Source organism: Pygocentrus nattereri, chromosome 13 (assembly GCF_015220715.1).
Source record: "Pygocentrus nattereri isolate fPygNat1 chromosome 13, fPygNat1.pri, whole genome shotgun sequence".
Lineage (NCBI taxonomy): Eukaryota > Metazoa > Chordata > Actinopteri > Characiformes > Serrasalmidae > Pygocentrus > Pygocentrus nattereri.
The window spans coordinates 36753988-36776019 of NC_051223.1; the positions used below are offsets into that span (position 1 = coordinate 36753988).

At 38.4% G+C, this 22032-nt stretch overlaps 1 protein-coding gene across 1 annotated transcript in view; it reads right to left on the reverse strand.

Annotated features, from left to right (window-relative positions):
* Positions 1–215: 215 nt before the first annotated feature.
* The window catches only part of LOC108437907 (choline O-acetyltransferase-like), a 46636-nt gene continuing 24819 nt past the window's right edge, over positions 216–22032 (reverse strand). Inside the window, exons 7-15 of the mRNA XM_017715333.2 lie at positions 18114–18291; positions 16365–16534; positions 15665–15765; positions 12761–12889; positions 10781–10903; positions 9582–9723; positions 9099–9161; positions 8843–8980; positions 216–1587 (exon numbers count right to left, since the gene is read on the reverse strand). Coding sequence (XP_017570822.1) covers positions 1336–1587; positions 8843–8980; positions 9099–9161; positions 9582–9723; positions 10781–10903; positions 12761–12889; positions 15665–15765; positions 16365–16534; positions 18114–18291 — 1296 coding nt within the window. The 3' untranslated portion in view covers positions 216–1335. The remainder of the gene's footprint in view (positions 1588–8842; positions 8981–9098; positions 9162–9581; positions 9724–10780; positions 10904–12760; positions 12890–15664; positions 15766–16364; positions 16535–18113; positions 18292–22032) is intronic.

Here is a 22032-nt window from a genome sequence, read left to right on the forward strand (position 1 = left end):
TGTCATGGCCATGACTTAATTATCTTGTTCCCATGCCTTACTAAGACATGGCTACACATTATTTTTATTTATATGGGACGTCACCAGCAGGAAATTAGGTAACAAATTAAGATCTCATTCCCATGACTTACTAAGTTGTGGCCACACATTAGGATCTCATTCTCGTGCCTTACTAAGTCGTGGCCATGACATAATTATCTTATTCCCATGCCTTACTAAGCCGCGTACACACATTATTTTTATTTATACAGGATGTCACCAGCAGGGCTCTAATTTGCTGAGTTTAACATAACGGAAAAAAATGAAACTTAAAATAAAGCATTTTATTTTATTTTGACTTACGTGGCCTGTAGTGAAGTGCACACTGAACCTCAGAGTCTCAGTGCACTTGTATAATGGCAATAAAGGTGCCATAACTTTTGCATGGGCTGCGTTTTTTCCCTGTATGTTTGACTCAATAAATAAACAGTAACTGTGTATTAAAATGTGCAGAGGTGTGTTCTCTGTAGAGGGTGTGCTCACTTATTCACACTTAGAACTTCAACAAAACATAATTCGAGCAGGGGTGCCCAAACTTTTGCATATGATTTTAAGTGTCCACAATCTGATACAGTTGCCTGACATACATCTCTGTGCAACACCTAATACAGTTGTTCAAAACTATTCATCTTGGCAATAAGTTCATTTTTGACTCGACTTTAGAATAAATACAAATAAACATCAGTAACTCAAGTAGGTACAGATTGGTAACTGTAAACACTGGACGTCCTCAAGGAGAGATTTGGAAAAAGGTTAAACGAGCGCTCACACACAGAACAGCCACAAGGGATTGGCTGTTTGTTTATTTGTATTTGACTGTATTGTCAGAAGAAAACCTGGTATCTTAAAAACGGAAATTTTACAGGAGAAGGAAAAAACCTACTTTACTTTGAATGTAAGTCAATGGAACCAGGACGTTTTACCAAGTCATTTTGGACTGTTTCTTTTCGCCCATTCACCATGAAATTCACATAAAATATTAAGGACTACCAGTATTTTCAAATTACGTCAAAACGTGAAAAACGTCAGAAATGGAGCACAAGGTTTTCTTCCAACAGCAGCGATTTATTCTAACTTAAACGGTTTTTTGAACAAATTATTTTTGACTGCTCAATAAAATGGTTCTTTATCTGCTGCTTTTGGCTTTTGCACAGCACTGTATACGATGTAACTGAACCATTAGGGCATAAAGATCAGATCTGAAAACAGCAGTAAGGCTTGTAACATCAACGGAGCTTAAAGACATCGCATAAACTATTGGGACACAGCCTGTGAGACCTCTCCTGTGATTACAACTCACTTTCTGGGTGTGGCTGGTTTGGCTGCTCCCTTTTCCCGACTGCCAGTGTGGCATTTATTGCACAGATCCTTCATATCCATAAGCGCCTGTTCCAGGGCCTTGACCAGCACCAGCGAAGAGGTAGCCGTACACTCCCGAAAACTCGACACGCAGAACAGGATGTGCTCGGCCTGAGGGTTATAACACGCCCCGTAACCATTAGGAACCACTGGACCGTAACAGCAGAACATGTCTACTGTAGTGGGGACCTGCAGGAAGAGGAGAGATTGTCACAGGCATTGTAATTGTGTAGTAAAGCCACACCAGTAGACCTGGTTATGTTCTGTAGCAGTGGTCACCAACACACTAATGTATCTGATCCAGCCAGTCAGGCACCTCTGGAGATGATATACACCTGGAGCAGGTGTGGCAGACTGAGACTACACTCTGCAGGAAGGCAGACCTCTATGACCAGAGTAGGTGACCTCGGTCTATAGCAACATCCAAACTTTGCTTCTTTGGTTTAGACAAGCCCGTTTTATCGTTTCTTTATACAGCAAGTCTATTTAATGGTCTATTTACATAACAAGTCTACTGTGACGATGGGGAGCGACGTTGCGGACGCATGCGCTGAGATAAGCGGGTTTTATTAAGGGCAAATCCAGGGTCATAGTCAAAACGGTCCAGGTTCAAACAGCCGATATGGAGAGCAGGAGGGACAGACATGACAAAATGCACACAGAACCTCAAACAAGAGCCAAACACCACGAGAACACAGTACAATACACCCAACACATCAAACACGATCAAACGAAGACCAGCACTAGACAAAACACAGGGCTTAAATACAAGAGGGCTAACGAGGGTTCACAAGACACAGGTGGAAAACAGGTGGAAACAATCAAGGGTGGAGACAAGAAACAAGGGGCAGAACCGGGAGGAAACCAAAGAAAGAAGCACATGGACGATAAAGAGTAAACAGAAAAGCACACGGAGGAGTGGGAGGAGCCAATTGTGACATCTATTTTATAGTATAGCAAGTCTATTTCTATAGCAAGTTTATTTATATACCAAGTTTATTTTATAGTATATTTATACAGCAAGTCTATTTATACAGCAAGTCTAATTATACAGCAAGTCTATTTTATAGTATATTTATATAGCAAGTCTATTTATACAGCAAGTCTATTTAATAGCAAGTGTATTTTATAGTATATTTATATAGCAAGTCTATTTTATAGTATATTTATATAGCAAGTCTATTTTATCGTATATTTATACAGCAAGTCTATTTTATCGTATATTTATATAGCAAGTCTATTTTATAGTATATTTATATAGCAAGTCTATTTTATAGTATATTTATACAGCAAGTCTATTTTATCGTATATTTATATAGCAAGTCTATTTTATAGTATATTTATATAGCAAGTCTATTTTATAGTATATTTATACAGCAAGTCTATTTTATAGTATATTTATATAGCAAGTCTATTTTATCGTATATTTATATAGCAAGTCTATTTTATAGTATATTTATACAGCAAGTCTATTTTATAGTATATTTACATAGCAAGTCTATTTTATAGTCTATTTATACAGCACGTCTATTTTATAGTATATTTATACAGCAAGTCTATTTTATAGTCTATTTATACAGCACGTCTATTTTATAGTATATTTATATAGCAAGTCTATTTTATAGTCTATTTATACAGCAAGTCTATTTTATAGTATATTTATATAGCAAGTCTATTTTATAGTATATTTATATAGTATATTTATATAGCAAGTCTATTTTATAGTATATTTATACAGCAAGTCTATTTTATAGTATATTTATATAGCAAGTCTATTTTATAGTCTATTTATACAGCAAGTCTATTTTATAGTATATTTATATAGCTCCATTCATACTCTGCTGTCATTCAAAGTGCTGTATAAATGAAGAAATACCAAGTCATTTAAAAAGTAAAGGAGAACAGAAAAACATAGCGTGAAGGATACAGGAGCTACAAGGCTATAACAGCTAACGAGTAATGCAGGCGTATATCCCACCATTTAGCATTGTGGAAACTGAAAAACGGACAAAAGTACATCATGTAGTTAAAACCAGTAGGTGAGGATCAACTGTCTATTATTTTGTCCATTTTCGTAGATAATAATTCAGGCAATTGGGGAAAGTGTGTACATTTGAATGGAAGCAGAATTTTTGTCAAGTAATTTTGAGCTTTTTGGTTCATTCGTTATGAAATTTACATGTAATGTAAAAGACAAAGGGTAAAAATGATGTGAAATTATTATGTTCCAAATTATGTGAAATACTGAAAAACAGAAGAAATGGAGGTGTGAGGTTATTCAGACAGCAGTGAAATTTATCTCTATCTATCTATCAAAGGGCCTGGGATCGATTCCCCGTTGGACTACCAGGTGTGGCAGACCTCTATGACCAGAGTAGGTGACCTCGGTCTATAGCAACATCCAAACTTTGCTTCTTTGGTTTAGACAAGCCCGTTTTATCGTTTCTTTATACAGCAAGTCTATTTAATGGTCTATTTACATAACAAGTCTACTGTGACGATGGGGAGCGACGTTGCGGACGCATGCGCTGAGATAAGCAGGTTTTATTAAGGGCAAATCCAGGGTCATAGTCAAAACGGTCCAGGTTCAAACAGCCGATATGGAGAGCAGGAGGGACAGACATGACAAAATGCACACAGAACCTCAAACAAGAGCCAAACACCACGAGAACACAGTACAATACACCCAACACATCAAACACGATCAAACGAAGACCAGCACTAGACAAAACACAGGGCTTAAATACAAGAGGGCTAACGAGGGTTCACAAGACACAGGTGGAAAACAGGTGGAAACAATCAAGGGTGGAGACAAGAAACAAGGGGCAGAACCGGGAGGAAACCAAAGAAAGAAGCACATGGACGATAAAGAGTAAACAGAAAAGCACACGGAGGAGTGGGAGGAGCCAATTGTGACATCTATTTTATAGTATAGCAAGTCTATTTCTATAGCAAGTTTATTTATATACCAAGTTTATTTTATAGTATATTTATACAGCAAGTCTATTTATACAGCAAGTCTATTTATACAGCAAGTCTAATTATACAGCAAGTCTATTTTATAGTATATTTATATAGCAAGGCTATTTATACAGCAAGTCTATTTATACAGCAAGTCTATTTATACAGCAAGTCTAATTATACAGCAAGTCTATTTTATAGTATATTTATATAGCAAGGCTATTTATACAGCAAGTCTATTTATACAGCAAGTCTATTTATACAGCAAGTCTAATTATACAGCAAGTCTATTTTATAGTATATTTATATAGCAAGTCTATTTATACAGCAAGTCTATTTAATAGCAAGTCTATTTTATAGTATATTTATATAGCAAGTCTATTTAATAGCAAGTCTATTTTATAGTATATTTATATAGCAAGTCTATTTTATAGTATATTTATATAGCAAGTCTATTTATACAGCAAGTCTATTTTATAGTATATTTATATAGCAAGTCTATTTATACAGCAAGTCTATTTAATAGCAAGTGTATTTTATCGTATATTTATATAGCAAGTCTATTTAATAGCAAGTCTATTTTATAGTATATTTATATAGCAAGTCTATTTATACAGCAAGTCTATTTTATAGTATATTTATATAGCAAGTCTATTTATACAGCAAGTCTATTTAATAGCAAGTGTATTTTATAGTATATTTATACAGCAAGTGTATTTTATAGTATATTTATACAGCAAGTCTATTTTATAGTATATTTATATAGCAAGTCTATTTATACAGCAAGTCTATTTAATAGCAAGTCTATTTTATAGTATATTTATACAGCAAGTCTATTTTACAGTATATTTATATAGCAAGTCTATTTTATAGTATATTTATACAGCAAGTCTATTTTACAGTATATTTATATAGCAAGTCTATTTTATAGTATATTTATACAGCAAGTCTATTTTATAGTATATTTATACAGCAAGTCTATTTTATAGTATATTTATATAGCAAGTCTATTTTATAGTCTATTTATACAGCAAGTCTATTTTATAGTATATTTATATAGCAAGTCTATTTTATAGTATATTTATATAGCAAGTCTATTTTATAGTATATTTATATAGTATATTTATATAGCAAGTCTATTTTATAGTATATTTATACAGCAAGTCTATTTTATAGTATATTTATATAGCAAGTCTATTTTATAGTCTATTTATACAGCAAGTCTATTTTATAGTATATTTATATAGCTCCATTCATACTCTGCTGTCATTCAAAGTGCTGTATAAATGAAGAAATACCAAGTCATTTAAAAAGTAAAGGAGAACAGAAAAACATAGCGTGAAGGATACAGGAGCTACAAGGCTATAACAGCTAACGAGTAATGCAGGCGTATATCCCACCATTTAGCATTGTGGAAACTGAAAAACGGACAAAAGTACATCATGTAGTTAAAACCAGTAGGTGAGGATCAACTGTCTATTATTTTGTCCATTTTCGTAGATAATAATTCAGGCAATTGGGGAAAGTGTGTACATTTGAATGGAAGCAGAATTTTTGTCAAGTAATTTTGAGCTTTTTTGGTTCATTCGTTATGAAATTTACATGTAATGTAAAAGACAAAGGGTAAAAATGATGTGAAATTATTATGTTCCAAATTATGTGAAATACTGAAAACAGAAGAAATGGAGGTGTGAGGTTATTCAGACAGCAGTGAAATTTATCTCTATCTATCTATCAAAGGGCCTGGGATCGATTCCCCGTTGGACTACCAGGTGTGGCAGACCTCTATGACCAGAGTAGGTGACCTCGGTCTATAGCAACATCCAAACTTTGCTTCTTTGGTTTAGACAAGCCCGTTTTATCGTTTCTTTATACAGCAAGTCTATTTAATGGTCTATTTACATAACAAGTCTACTGTGACGATGGGGAGCGACGTTGCGGACGCATGCGCTGAGATAAGCAGGTTTTATTAAGGGCAAATCCAGGGTCATAGTCAAAACGGTCCAGGTTCAAACAGCCGATACGGAGAGCAGGAGGGACAGACATGACAAAATGCACACAGAACCTCAAACAAGAGCCAAACACCACGAGAACACAGTACAATACACCCAACACATCAAACACGATCAAACGAAGACCAGCACTAGACAAAACACAGGGCTTAAATACAAGAGGGCTAACGAGGGTTCACAAGACACAGGTGGAAAACAGGTGGAAACAATCAAGGGTGGAGACAAGAAACAAGGGGCAGAACCGGGAGGAAACCAAAGAAAGAAGCACATGGACGATAAAGAGTAAACAGAAAAGCACACGGAGGAGTGGGAGGAGCCAATTGTGACATCTATTTTATAGTATAGCAAGTCTATTTCTATAGCAAGTTTATTTATATACCAAGTTTATTTTATAGTATATTTATACAGCAAGTCTATTTATACAGCAAGTCTAATTATACAGCAAGTCTATTTTATAGTATATTTATATAGCAAGGCTATTTATACAGCAAGTCTATTTATACAGCAAGTCTAATTATACAGCAAGTCTATTTTATAGTATATTTATATAGCAAGTCTATTTATACAGCAAGTCTATTTAATAGCAAGTCTATTTTATAGTATATTTATATAGCAAGTCTATTTAATAGCAAGTCTATTTTATAGTATATTTATATAGCAAGTCTATTTTATAGTATATTTATATAGCAAGTCTATTTATACAGCAAGTCTATTTTATAGTATATTTATATAGCAAGTCTATTTATACAGCAAGTCTATTTAATAGCAAGTGTATTTTATCGTATATTTATATAGCAAGTCTATTTAATAGCAAGTCTATTTTATAGTATATTTATATAGCAAGTCTATTTATACAGCAAGTCTATTTTATAGTATATTTATATAGCAAGTCTATTTATACAGCAAGTCTATTTAATAGCAAGTGTATTTTATAGTATATTTATACAGCAAGTGTATTTTATAGTATATTTATACAGCAAGTCTATTTTATAGTATATTTATATAGCAAGTCTATTTATACAGCAAGTCTATTTAATAGCAAGTCTATTTTATAGTATATTTATACAGCAAGTCTATTTTACAGTATATTTATATAGCAAGTCTATTTTATAGTATATTTATACAGCAAGTCTATTTTATAGTATATTTATATAGCAAGTCTATTTTATAGTCTATTTATACAGCAAGTCTATTTTATAGTATATTTATATAGCTCCATTCATACTCTGCTGTCATTCAAAGTGCTGTATAAATGAAGAAATACCAAGTCATTTAAAAAGTAAAGAACAGAAAAACATGGCGTGAAGGATACAGGAGCTACAAGGCTATAACAGCTAACGAGTAATGCAGGCGTATATCCCACCATTTAGCATTGTGGAAACTGAAAAACGGACAAAAGTACATCATGTAGTTAAAACCAGTAGGTGAGGATCAACTGTCTATTATTTTGTCCATTTTCGTAGATAATAATTCAGGCAATTGGGGAAAGTGTGTACATTTGAATGGAAGCAGAATTTTTGTCAAGTAATTTTGAGCTTTTTTGGTTCATTCGTTATGAAATTTACATGTAATGTAAAAGACAAAGGGTAAAAATGATGTGAAATTATTATGTTCCAAATTATGTGAAATACTGAGAAACAGAAGAAATGGAGGTGTGAGGTTATTCAGACAGCAGTGAAATTTATCTCTATCTATCTATCTATCAAAGGGCCTGGGTTCGATTCCCAGTTGGACTGCCGGGGTCCTCTCTGTGTGGAGTTTGCATGTTCTCCCCGTGTCTGTGTGGGTTTCCTCCGGGTTCTCCGGTTTCCTCCCACAGTGCAAAGACATGCAGTCAGGCCAATGGGACATGCTACATTGCCCTTTGGTGCGAATGTGTGTGTGAATGAATGTCCGTATACACACACCCACCCACACACACACACCCACACACACACACATTTATATATATAAATGGAAAATGGACAAAAATGGAGATACGAGGTTGCTGTTCTTCCGACAGCAGTGATATATATGTATATAATAAAATCTTTGATTTTGTTTGATGCGTCCGTCTCCTTTTCTCAGCGAGGTTCTTCTTGTTCAGCTACACGTCCTTTCAGACCCACAGCACTGAGGGGTCTTCTCACAGTGGAAGGCTGGACAGAACCACCTGTGGATGTTTTCAGACCTGAAGCAGCTTGATCTTCTCCTCTCTCTCAGAGATCAAAGCTTTGAGTGCTGTTTATCCGATGGGTTTGCCAGGTCTTGCAGGTGGTTCCTATGATTTTTTGTCATTTCTTAAGCTCAGATTTGGAAACTCCTGTATTTTTCCCTTTCTTTCCTTTGACGTTTGTCATCCTTATATAAGATTTTCTTTCATCTCCTAACAATAGAATAACTTGTACTTCACAGTCATTTTGACCATGAATAAAACAAATGAAGGGTGGTCAACTGTTGCCTGGTACAGCTTGGGGGCCTTCTACTCTTACCTGACTAGTGGAGAGGATGAACTGGTGGCCGAGTTGGTATGTCTCATCCGTGAAAACGTCTGGGGTGTCCATCTTCAGCTCCTTAGCAATCTCCCGAAGACCAAGCAAATGATTGTCTATTCCCATGCCTGTAATAGCCTTAATGGAGCAAGCAGAAAGAAGAGCTATGGTCAGCAGTGCTGCTGTTGTTGTGAACAGGTTGAACACAACAACAAACAGAGGACTTATTCAGATGATGAATGTGGCTAATCCATACCATCTTTGTGTAATCAGTCTGCGCGTCTATAGCTTTCTTCAGCCTCTCCATCTTTTCTGAATCCTAAAAGAATGAAATAAGAACCGTTTCCCCGAGAGATCCGTGATGAGTTACACAGCATCTTCTTACACAGAATAGAACTAAAGTCAAATGCAGTGCCAGCAGTCCTGCTGAAATTGCTAATCACAGCAGTAGCTCTGTTTATCATCAGACTAGAGAGCAGTTTTATTGGTCTAATTTACAGATCAGTGTGATTCGTCATTGCCATTAATAGACAGTGAGAGGCCATCATGTGCCGTATTACTAGCCTGCCTAGATTACACACCATACTGCATCTCAGCTGGTTTGTAATCTCTAATGTGATTAGTGGTTTGGCTTACCAGAGGAGACAGAAGCCAGGGGACCCATTTAACAGCGCTACATGATGGACAGAATTGGAAGAGAGGCGCGGTAATAGAAGGATAAGTAAGAAAAACGAGGCACCTGTGTGGAGGCTCTCTCGTCTGTCATGGCCTTCACGAAGTCCAGAGCCTCTGGGGTTGCTGAGCGGATGTTGTCCACGCGGCCCTCGCGGAACCGGCGGGTGGCGGCACTCTCGTAGGTAGACACCATTCTTCCATTGCATCTGAGGACGAGAAAGAAGAGAGCTGTTCATGTACAGCAGCTCTGCCTTAAAGAGCTGAGCTTCCACGCTGAATCTTCAACTGACGAAAAGGCAGAGAGATATGAAAGGCAGACAGCGCAGGCTTGGGGTCCTACAGGAAGCTTGTGATCTCCTTTGTGAATGTCACGATTGGCCCCTCCCAGTCCTGTCCATGTGTTTGTGTTTACCTTCCAGTCCTGTCCATGTGCTTTTATTTTCATTGAGTTCTTCCCAGTCCTGCCCCCTTGTTTCTTGACTCCACCCATGATTGTTCTAACCTGTGTTGTCCACCTGTGTATTGTTTCCCTGCGTTTAAGCCCTGTGTTCTCCTCTGTGAGTTTGCTGGCCTTTGTATTGTATTCTCGTGCTGTTTTGTCTATGTTTGCTATTTGTTTCTTCCGGCCTCTGTTGTTTGTTCATCCTGCATTTCTATTGTCACGTCTGTGCCCCGTTCAATCCATGTTGGCTCTGTGACCCTGACTCTGCTATTTGCCCTTAATAAATCTTGCTTATCTCAGCACATACACCCGCCTCATCATCGCTCCCACACGTTACAGTGAACAACTTTTCTATTTTTAATACTGAGCAGAAACCAAGATGTACAATGACAACACAAATACACCCCCCCCTCTTCTGTCACAGCTGTCAACTGAAAAGCTGCTCAGTGGTGACGAAAGTTTGGGGATTTAGTTTAGGCACATTTTCAGAGTCTGACCAAATCGGCCATATAAATATATATATAATTTACCATTTCTAAGCACTTTCCTCACACATTAAACTGTTAGTAGCCAGATTTTCCCATGTTTGGACTGTTGAAGCCTTAGCATTGTGTATTCTAATGCTGAACCATCAGTTTTTTGCTGCAGTCAAACCAGCAAACATAATTCTCAGTTGTGGATACTAGTGGTATAATTTAATAAAATTCCGATAAACTGCTGTTACAGTAGAGAAAAAAGAATTGATGCCCCTAAACATTCAGCCATCAGTGTAGAAGACGTGTAATTTGAAAAGTGTTGAAACCTGTGAAATATGCGTTTACCTATAGAAAGCCAGCTGCAGCGCAACCTGAGCATAAGCATCAGGACTCATCTTCTGCTTCTTGATGAACTCTTTCCCATAAGCTCTGAAAGTGAACACCTCCATGTCCAGGTTTTTCACAAGCCTAAGGTAAGGAACAAGAATGTTTTCAGGAGTGCTCTTCTCATGAGTTTTAGACATTTTTAATTTTTTAAAGCTACACTATGTCAGATTTGATGATTTGGAGACCTCTCTGGTGGAAATGTGTAATTGCATGAAAAAATATTTTGTAATCTTGGTCGTGCTTTGGTCTGCTTCCCTGAGCGGATGGGTCTGATGCTTGCGAGCGCATTGAAAGAGAATACTGTCAAATCTTGGTGAAGAACATGTCGTCCAGGGACGTGAGTGAGTGATCTACTATTGTCATCATATCTTCATCAGTAAAACGTTTTTTGGAGACCCATGGCTTGACCTTTGCTTTTGAGCTTGTGTGTGTGATGTTAACACGTAGATGTATGATGTGGTACAAAAAACTTACATGCACCATACTTGGTTTTTCTCCTGACTCAGGAATGCTACTTCTTTCAGTTTTAAGAAAAACATCTTCCATAGTGCAGCTTTAGTTCAGTCCGCATAGCCAGTTTTCCTCAGTAGAAATATTAGATCATTTTATTTCTCCTCATGAGAATATTTTACATATCTGCTTTTTCTAAACGATACAGTATGTGTAGTATTTTGGGTTTGTTTTTCGGTTTTGGACCTTCATTGCCTTCCGCCCACTGACCGCTGGGATAGGCTCCAGCACCCCCCCACAACCCTGAGGGAGAAGCGGCTTAGAAAATGGATGGATGGATGGATGGATGGACCTTCTTTGTGAGTCTTTCGGTTTTACAGTAGTGATGTTTGTGTAAAAGACTAGTTCTTTTAAACTGTCTGTTTTAATGAACTGAATGTGGGATGGAACAATTCACTGAAGTCAATCAACTTTACTCTTATCACCTCAATATACTGTACATTGACATCAGATATAGCCAATACGTCTAATGTCCAGTGGTGGACAAAGTACACAAACCATTAAAGTAGAGACCCCCAAGGTAAAATATGACTCCAGTAAAAGTAGAAGTTCCTCCCTTTAGACCTCCACTTGAGTAAAAGTACTAAAGTATTTACCTTCAAATGTACTTAAGTATAAAGTAAAAGTACTAAAAGAGTAATTCTGGCTCTGATGTCCTGTTATCATTTTTATAACCAGACTGGCTTCATGAACTCATTTCAGGTGAAAGTCCTCCAGCGTCTCTCTTGGTAAACCAGTCTTTTAATAGAACGTCATTAATTAGTGACGCTGACGTCTATTAAAATGATCAGAAGCACAAAACACTGAAGGTAAACAGTTTCCATCAGGGAGAACCGAGTGGCTCTGAAATCACTTTTTACACACAAGCATATGTGGACATATTTCTATATTGAGCTCTATTTACACAAAGTTAGGTTAGTTCATCATTTATGTTGAACAGACTCTCCCAAAGTTTTACGCTGCTGCGCTGACGTTGAACCGCGTGCTGCACTGGGTCGGTATGACCAACAGATCAAAACCAGCTCAGAACAAAGTGACCGCTGGGCCCTGATTGGTGCTCTGGCTTTGCGCTTCTTTCGTTTTGACATGTTACGTTTTTATACACACAGAAACCAAAAGGAACGACAGATTTCTCAAAATGTAGGAGGAAAAAGTCGGATATTAGACTCTGAAATGTAGTGGAGTGAAAGGAAAAAGTCGCCCAGAACGGAGAAACTTCAGTACAGATGCATGAAAAATACTAAAGTACAGAAACTAATTACATTTACTCAGTTACTCAGTTACTGTCCTGCACTGCTGATGTCTACTAGCTCTACTCACTAACTGAGTCAATATGCCATGTTTTTCATACATTCTGACAGATTCTGTTTCAGTTGTAATTCTGATTTGTTTGTTTTTATTAGAAAACATCTGTACAGTTCACCTCACCTGTGAAGGTTTTCCGCAGAGGAGGCCAGCATGCCCTGGACCTGAGGAGAGCACTTCCAGGGCAGCCTGCGTGGAGCTGGAAGCTCAGTCACACTGGAGCCCCTGCTCAGCTTACTGGGACTGCCAGTCCTGTCAGGAGAAGAGGAACAGATCTGCCGATAGGATTATGAATAATGTACATGCAGCAAAATCACTAGCGTTAATCTTAGAGCAAAACACAACACTGTCCAACAAACCCAAACATTAGGTGTGTGTGTGGAACCTGTGTGGGCTTGTTGGGTCTATCTAAACCTGGAGTGTCCAATGTTAGACCAAGAGTGTCTGATTTTAGATCAAGAGTGTCCAATTTTAGACCAGAAGTGTCCATGTTTTTGACCAGTGTGTCTAGTTCTAGACCAATCATGTCCAATTTTAGATCAGCACTGCAAAAAAATGGCATCTTGTCAAGTGAAATGATCTTAAATCTACTTTATCTATCTACTAAATCTACTAAATCTATATATCTAATGTTTTCCACTTTGAGATGGAACTTATTATAAGATTATCTAACTTATTTCTAGACACTCTTCCACATTTTCAAGTCATTTTATTAAGTAAAGTACTCTCACTACACTGGCAGAAAGCAAATGATCTGCCAGTATAGTCACTTGAAAGCCTAGAAATAAGGAAAATAATCTTAAATTAGGATTACAACAATCTCAACAGGAGAACTATTAGATGTATTGACTATATTTAAGATAACTTTACTTGAGAAGATGCCATTTGTTGCAGTAGGAGATTTAAGTTTTTACACCAGGCTGTCCAGTTCTAGACCAGGAGAATCCAAATTTAGACGAGGTCTCAAAAATTACAATAGACAAGGTCAATTCTAGACTGTTATGCTAACATCAGATGCCAGCAACATAATGCTTGTATTTGTCTGAAAATGATTCATTGTGGGTGGCGTGGTGGCGTGGTGGGTAGCGCTGTCGCCTCACAGCGAGGAGGGCCTGGGTTCGATTCTCCGGCTGGGTGACCGGGGTCCTCTCTGTGTGGAGTTTGCATGTTCTCCCCCTGTCTGCGTGGGGTTCCTCCGGGTTCTCCGGTTTCCTCCCACAGTCCAAAGACATGCAGTCAGGCCAATTGGACGTGCTAAATTGCCCCTAGGTGTGAGTGTGTGAGTGACTGTCTGTGTCTGTCTGTCTGCCCTGCGATGGACTGGCGACCTGTCCAGGGTGTATCCTGCCTTCCGCCCGAAGAATGCTGGGATAGGCTCCAGCATCCCCCCGCGACCCTGACGGAGAAGCGGCTTAGAAAATGGATGGATGGATGATTCATTGTGCCCAAGGTACGAAATACAGGGCATTCTGGGGGGTCCGGGACCCCCAGTTAACCTCTTGGACCTCCTGAATGTCTCATAATTCTAGGGGGTCCATGAAAATAAACTTATCATGAACTGCTACTGTCCATTGGGGAAAACAGTCTGCCTCAAGGTGGTGCTGCCCTTCATAGCCTATGCCTGGGTTTCTTCTCAAAAACTTTACAATATGCTGTGACATATTTGTGAATCTGAAAATGTGTCAAATTTCCCAAGAGATTGGTGGAAAGAGTGAACTGTTACTTATTCCTCAAACCAAAGACTCTAAGGAGATGTGGAAGGTCTCAGTTTAGGTGTGGAAGAGCTCTTTACCAAATGAGAAAAGAGCATTTCCAGAAGAAGAACTGATCAACATTGTGCTGAATGATTGATTGTATCGAAGCATCAGCGCTGCTATGGGAGTGATTTAGCCAACACTGGAGCAACGGGCCAACATGGGACCCCCAAATTACCAGGGGGTATTTCACACACTGTGTGTTATAGGCTAAAATGACCTACTGTCCTCTACTCCTCAAGCGTAATGTAAATGTTAATGTCAGTGGCACTTTGCCAAGAGTGCTTTCACAGAGCATAACTCAATTCAGTATAAACCACCAGCAACTGAAATGCTCTGAACTGTTAAGGCTAGGCGTATTTTTACACAATATTATTTAATGAATTTTCATATTTGTGTATTGACTGCACTTTTTTTTTTGCTTTCGTGAGGCTAGGCTTATATATCCAAATGTATATCCATGTCAAACGTCAAATGTCATTACAATTTTATGAAATTCATAACATTTTAATGAATGTACATACTTGTACGGTCTTGGTAGAAGCGTTTTTATGCCATTCCTCAAAATCGGCAGCTCTGTGTTACAGCTCTTTCAATATCTATATCAATAAATTAAATAAACAAACTCATTAGGACGGCTGCCTCTGTTGTAGGAGTCAAGCTGGACTCTGGTGTTTGTGGCAGAACAGAGGACGCTCAACAAGCTGTGAGCCATAATGACAGCACCTCACACCCTCTGCGTGCTACACTGGATGAATGGAGAAGCTCATTCAGTGGCCGAGTGTTACAGCAGCTCTGTGTTAAAGAGCCGTGTGAGATCTTTCTTACCCACTGATATACGGCTCTACAGCGAGTCTCCTCACTGCAGAGACGGTACTGATCTCCTGCTGTCTGAACTGTGCTGAACACATCACTGTGTCTCCTCTCTTATTAATACACAATGTGCAGTATATCACATCATAACTACTGCTGTAATGACACTTTCACTGTGCACTTTATACTGTAATACTGATGCAACTCTGAGTTAGTCATGTCTATAATGTGGGCTTTTAGTTTACTGAGTTTACCACTCAGTGCCTGCTGTCATGTAAATACTAAAAATCAGTCTTATATTCCCTGTAATTATGCAAATAGATATACTTTCATTTCTCTTGTACTTTAACTCGTGTCTAGATTTGTTTCTGTTTTCTATTTTTCTGCATAGTTTATGTAAGTTTATGTGCAATTAAATGTCTTGCTACTGTATGTTTGCTTGTAACGTTTCTTTACTTACATGTACTTCAGCAGGTATTCGGTGCACTGGACGAGAACGATCCCCTCAAATGGTGAGTGTTCACACACTACGCCGCACACGCCGTCTGCACCAACCACAAACTGCAACAGGATGCTACCGTTTAGCTCAGTTTGACAGTTAAAGGGTCTTCTAGGTCAAACGTTACACTCATCTCACAACTTCCAGATCATCGTCATTCAGATCATTCATAACTGAACCTCAATCGAAGATTTTATTTAGGGGGCAGTCGTGGGCTGGAGGTCAGGGAACCAGCCCTGTGACCGGAAGGTCACCGGTTCGATCCCCTGAGCTGACAATACATGCCTGATGTGCCCTTGAGCAAGACACCTAACCCCCAACTGCTCCCCGGGTGCTGCAGCCAGGGCTGCCCACCGCTCCGGGCAAGTGTCCTCACTAACCCCTAGTGTGTGTCTTCACTAGTGTGTATGTGGTGTTTCACTGCATGGGTGGATTAGATTATGAAGGTAAAATTTCCCCACTGTGGGACTAATAAGGGTCACTTAATCTTAATAAGATTTTACGCATATTTTAAATTGAATGAATGTCTTAATTGGGCTATTAATTGGAAAACCCCGTTACTATCTCTAATTTTGACGTAGACTTTAATGTACTAAATACTACAAATTGAGAAACATAAAGGCGAAATCTTAGCAGATATTCACTGTTTCTTGCGTCGTACCTGCATAGACTTATCGTACCAGCGGTTGGCTCCATTCTGGTCGTGGCCACCGCCGTGCAGCATGAGTAAGGCTCTGTTGGAGTCCGTGGGCTGAACTCCAGTGGGCTCGTCCAGACAGACCACACACACACATTGCTCAATCACCCCCAGTGACTCTCGGTTGACTGGATCTGTTAATCAGACACTACAGTCACTGTACAGTACATTTATGTGATTTCCAGTCAAAAATGACCGTTAAGTAAGTTATTAAAATATATTTAACAGAAAATCCCACAAAAGCCTGAACAGCTGAATTCTCTTTCTTTTTTTTCCAGTGTTTTGCGTGTCCACTCTTTCCCTTTATAACAGCATCCATTCTTTTCTGGAGACTCACTTTCAGTTTCTCAGAGATCTGCAGACACGCCTCTGAAGCTCAGTCCTAGAAGTTGATTTAGCATTTTCTGCTTTTTACCATCCAAGTAATCCCAATTACAAATTTCAGATTCATCTGTCTATAAAACCTCAACCTCAGACACCCAGTTCTGGTGTTTTTCTTCTTTTTTGTCCGTCTCCTTTTCTCCGTGAGGTTCTTCTTGATCAGCTACACGTCCTTTCAGCCCCACAGACATCGCTGAGTGGTCTTCTCACAGTGGAAGGATGGACAGAAACCCCTGTGGATGTTTTCAGATCTGAAGCACCTTGATCTTCTCCTCTCTCTCAAAAACGAAAGCTTTAAGTGCTGTTTATCTGATACGGGCAGTTTTGGTGTCTATCAGGTCTTCCAGGTGGTTGTTAGGAGGCCCGTTTTCTCTGTAGCTTTTAGTCATTTTTTGAATTTCAGTTTTAGGAATTCCTGTTTTTTTTCATTAATTTATATTTATATCCAATCCCAACAGAAATATCTCCTTGAACCATTTTAATGCGCAATGAGAAAGAAATTTGAAGGCGGTAAAGGTGAGTTTGTGGTGCCTGTGTGTGAAGAGCCTTTGTGGGGAGGACAAAGCTTAACTGAATTATTTTAAGACTGGAAGGATGGGAGAGGGACCATGCCAGAAATGAAGGTTCTGTGTTGTTACATTTCTTGTTCATCAAGGTACAAACAATATAAACGTTCCCTAAAAGGTACAGCAGTGGTTTTAAGGTCTGATTGTGAACCTTAAATACATTTTTCCAGGTGAAAACTTGGTATTTGCACCTTTCCATAACCGAATGTTTTAAAATAGAACAGTAGAAGAAAAGCCTGGAGGCAAGACGGGGTGTGTGGAATCAATACAACGTAGAAAATATGATCACAATGTATTATGGTCCAGTTATGTTCCCGGACTGAAGGTACTGAGAGTACCACCCCAGTGCCAAGAGGGGTCCTGCCCCACCTGCAGTTTAGTACCTATTTCTGAGAGTATAAAGCAGCAGTATGTGTGCAAAAGTAAAGAGTGGACAGATGAACTACTGGTAGGTTTGGTATTATACTTGTTGGGTTGGAATATTGGAGGCGTTTTCATAATTTTCTGAAAATTGATTAATTAAGTTAGTAATTAATTGATTTAATAAATGAATAAATTTAAGTAATGGATCAGTAATATCACTTTAATTAATACCGTTAAGCATTAAAGACACTGCATGGATATAAAATGTTAAATCATTCTACTCTGCTACACTACGTCCTGCTTTTGAGTGCTGTAAAATAGCATTTTCTCAGCCTTTCTTTGAGCATGTGCTTAACATTTTGCCTGTCAAAGCTCCTTGTGCCACTTTAAGGTGACCTCTGACCTTTGAGCAGGGCGTCTCTAGCCTGAGCCCACTCAGTCCGTCCATCGGAGGTCAGGAGGCCGATGGGGGGGAGCCTCTCCTCTGCGTTTTCCGCCATTTTACTGATCTTGAGCAGCTGGCTCAGCACATCACTCTCGTTCAGCCTCCGGGACTTTTCCATCAGATTCAACGCGAAGAACTGGGGAGATAAGCGCAGGATCGGTTCACAGAGGACAGTCAGGATAATTTCTACTATCTTAGCCCTTAAACTGCAGTAGAATGATTGATTAATTAATTCTCACAATATCCTAAAAACTCCCAAATAATGGGAAACGAAAACGGCACTTTCTCACTGTGTTTGAAAGGTTGACGTAGTACGTAAACATTGCTAAAGTGTTGAAATAACGTTCATCTCCAATCAATACAGTCTGTATATCAGAGGTGGACGAAGTACACAAATCATGTACTTGAGGTAAAGTAGTAAACACCCAAGGTTCCTCCACTTGAGTAAAAGTAATAAAGTATTTATAGTATTATTGTATATTTGTAGTATTATTGAGTACAGCCTACACCTGCGTTCTCTCCACTCACACTGTATATATGTGTATTATATTTATCCTTGCAATATCTTGCTATATTCAGTACTGTGCAAAAGTCTTTAGCACATTTTCAAAATCTATTTATTTGTGTAGTTTGTGTTTATTTGCTGAGAAAAGTGTTAATATTTGAATAAACAAATGTGTAGAATATTAAACAATAATGATTTATATATATATATATATATATATATATATATATATATATATATATATATACACATATATATTTATATATGTGTGTGTGTGTGTGTGTGTGTGTGTGTTTACCCATCTCCAAGCCTCTCCTCGAGGAAGTCCAGTATTATATGTAGTTAAAAAGCAGCTCCTGGTTTGACCAATCAGTGCTCAGTAAATTGAGCTCATGATGTAATTGATGATATTAACGAGTCTCTGTGGCGGCTGTGAAGGTGTTGAGGAAAAATATGGACCCGAGAAATTCTTGTTACTTTTTATGGTTTTTATGTTTATTTGAATTATGAATACGACTTTATTCTAAAAACTCACTGCTGAGGTCAACTGTTTAAAAATTTGCTTAGATGCCTAAAACCTTCTCACACTACTGTACATGTATTATTTATTTATATTTATACTTGCAGTGTTTTTTAAACACTCTAGTGTCCTTAACTGCATATATTGTAACCACAGCATCACTTACCACTTACCTTATTTTCCTTCACTTTATAAGTAAATAATACTGTATTTTACTCTTCTGGTTAGATCATAACTTTTCTCTGTGCTCTGCACAACGACAATGAAGTTAAATCTAATCCAATTTAATCTAATTAAAATTTTTAGTAATGTAAAATTACTAACATATGTGAATGATAAAATACAAGAAAAGCATTTAGTACCTACTGTGAATTATTTAGTAATTACTACAATGTAAAAAAAATAAGAAGTCAGTTCAACTTAAAATGATGCTAACTGATTACATGGCTTTTCTTATCTCAACTTGATACCACCAGAGTCAAAATTTCCCCAGCTACTGTTTCTGGATCTACGTCTCAGTTAGAGAAACAAAACGGAATATGCCTTTTTTATACTTAATTTCTCCACTAGCTGACTTTCCTTCTATCACACAGTCCCATCTGGCATATATCCCTCATGGGCTTCTGATATAGACAGCTATGACATTGCTAGAATTCAAACTCCCAACTTCTTAACTTCTTAAGTCCCCAGCGATGCCATAGCCACCCGTAAGTGTGTACCCAAGAGGAAAACTGTCTAGCAGGATTCTGTGACGGAAAGGGATCTGGCTAGTGAGGAAGCTGAGTATAAAAAACAAGTTCATTTTATTTACATTTATTTATTTTCATTTATTTTCATTTATTTATGAACTGAGATGCGGAACAAAATAAGTAAGAGAATTTTTGACTCAACTAAGAAGTTTGAGCTGGGTGAACTCAAAGTTGAGTGAACTCAGGAAAAGCAATTTAATCAGCTTCTATATCATTTTGAGTTGAGCTGACCTCTCATTTTTAAGTATTTGCATTCAGTCATTTTTATGATACCAATTTGTTATGCAGTTATGTAGACACTGAAACACTGAATTCAATGGGGTTTGACAGCAGTGAGTGAACGGAGCCAGCAATGTGTTCCAAACTAGGCAGCTCCAAAACACTGTTCCAAACTCAGCTCCAGAAATCCTCTTAACACATCTACTAACCAGTCTCAGACCACAAAAATAAAGGGAATTCAAAAGAAAACTGGGTGAACCTTTGCTTCCTCACTTACGACTGTAGGCCTACCGCCTGCTAAAAGAGCTCGGGTGAAAATGCTAAGAATATCATGATACTGTTTCTTCTTGATGCTTCTGCTTTGCCACATTATCTGCATCTCTCAGAGCTAAATGAAATTAATCTGCTTGAAAACATACAATTACTGTGCGTAATTTCCTGTGAGGGATTAAGAGGGACTGTTTGAGGAGCCGTCTGGAATGGATCCTTCAGTAAAGCCCACTGAGAGAGAGCTGTTGTGCGAGGGTGGCTGTGGTAAACACTGCCAGCTTTGGTGGTCCCAGGCCCAGACGCTGGTGCTTCCAACTTTCCAGGCTGCCAGACAAAGTGGCAGATCCAATCAGAAATAATCAAGTTAGCCGGCTGCATCTCCACAGGGAAGGGCTCGTTAGTGGCAGATAGACTGTTCCGGAATCATTTCCAGGTACTAGACCCTCGCTCTACAACCAGCGCTGATATTTCCACATGGTGGGAGGCCCGAAAGACGACCTTTGCACTTAAACATGGGCATCGGATTAAGAGTACTGGTAAATTTTAGCAAGAAAATCTAATTCACGCAATCTTCCTCTTACTACAGATGAACTCGATTAGCCAAGACAAGCTTTCTCCTTTGAGCTGGACAATGAAATAAATGGACAAGAGTACAAATGAAATCCAGGCTTCAAGATGACTGCGAATAGGGGAGCGTGGGGAATAACCTAACGTGGGTAAAGATTAACACAAACGTTTTATGTTGTTAAAGAAGGTCAAGCAGCGTGAGCTTCTGGCCACATTACCACATTTCCTAACCATGGTCTCCCACCAATTTTCAGAGAGATTCATCAGCGTTTTAAAGAGATCTGTGCCAAAGAGTTTCAGGGCATGTATGTTGTTCAGTTGCTGAGTTACTGTTTGTGTAAATCACAAAGTCCAACATTATTTCACTTTAATCACCGTCTTTTTGGCTAGAATATAACACATTTGGAAGCTGCTGACGAGCTCACAGCCAGCACTAGCTTAAGTGCAGCCTCCGTACTGTGGGGCTAGTTGTTACATGGTGTTACAATTAAACCACAACTAAAGTTTGTCTTTTTGTTCCATGTTTACACAGATGTAATGATGAAAAAGAGAAAACAGCTAAAAACAAAAAGTTCTGCTTTTTTCTAATAAAAACATACAAATCAGAATTACAACTGAAAAAGAATCTGTCAGAATGTATGAAAAACATGGCACATTGACTCAGTTAGTGAGTAGAGCTAGTAGACATCAGCAGTGCTGGACAGTATCTGAGTAAATGTAATTAGTTTCTGTACTTTAGTATTTTTGGTGTATCTGTACTGAAGTTTCTCCGTTCTGGGCGACTTTTTCCTTTCACTCCACTACATTTCAGAGTCTAATATCCAACTTTTTCCTCCTACATTTTGAGAAATCTGTCGTTCCTTTTGGTTTCTGTGTGTATAAAAACGTAACATGTCAAAACGAAAGAAGCGCAAAGCCAGAGCACCAATCAGGGCCCAGCGGTCACTTTGTTTAGAGCTGGTTTTGACCTGTTGGTCATACCGACCCAGTGCAGCACGCGGTTCAACGTCAGCGCAGCAGCGTAAAACTTTGGGAGAGTCTGTTCAA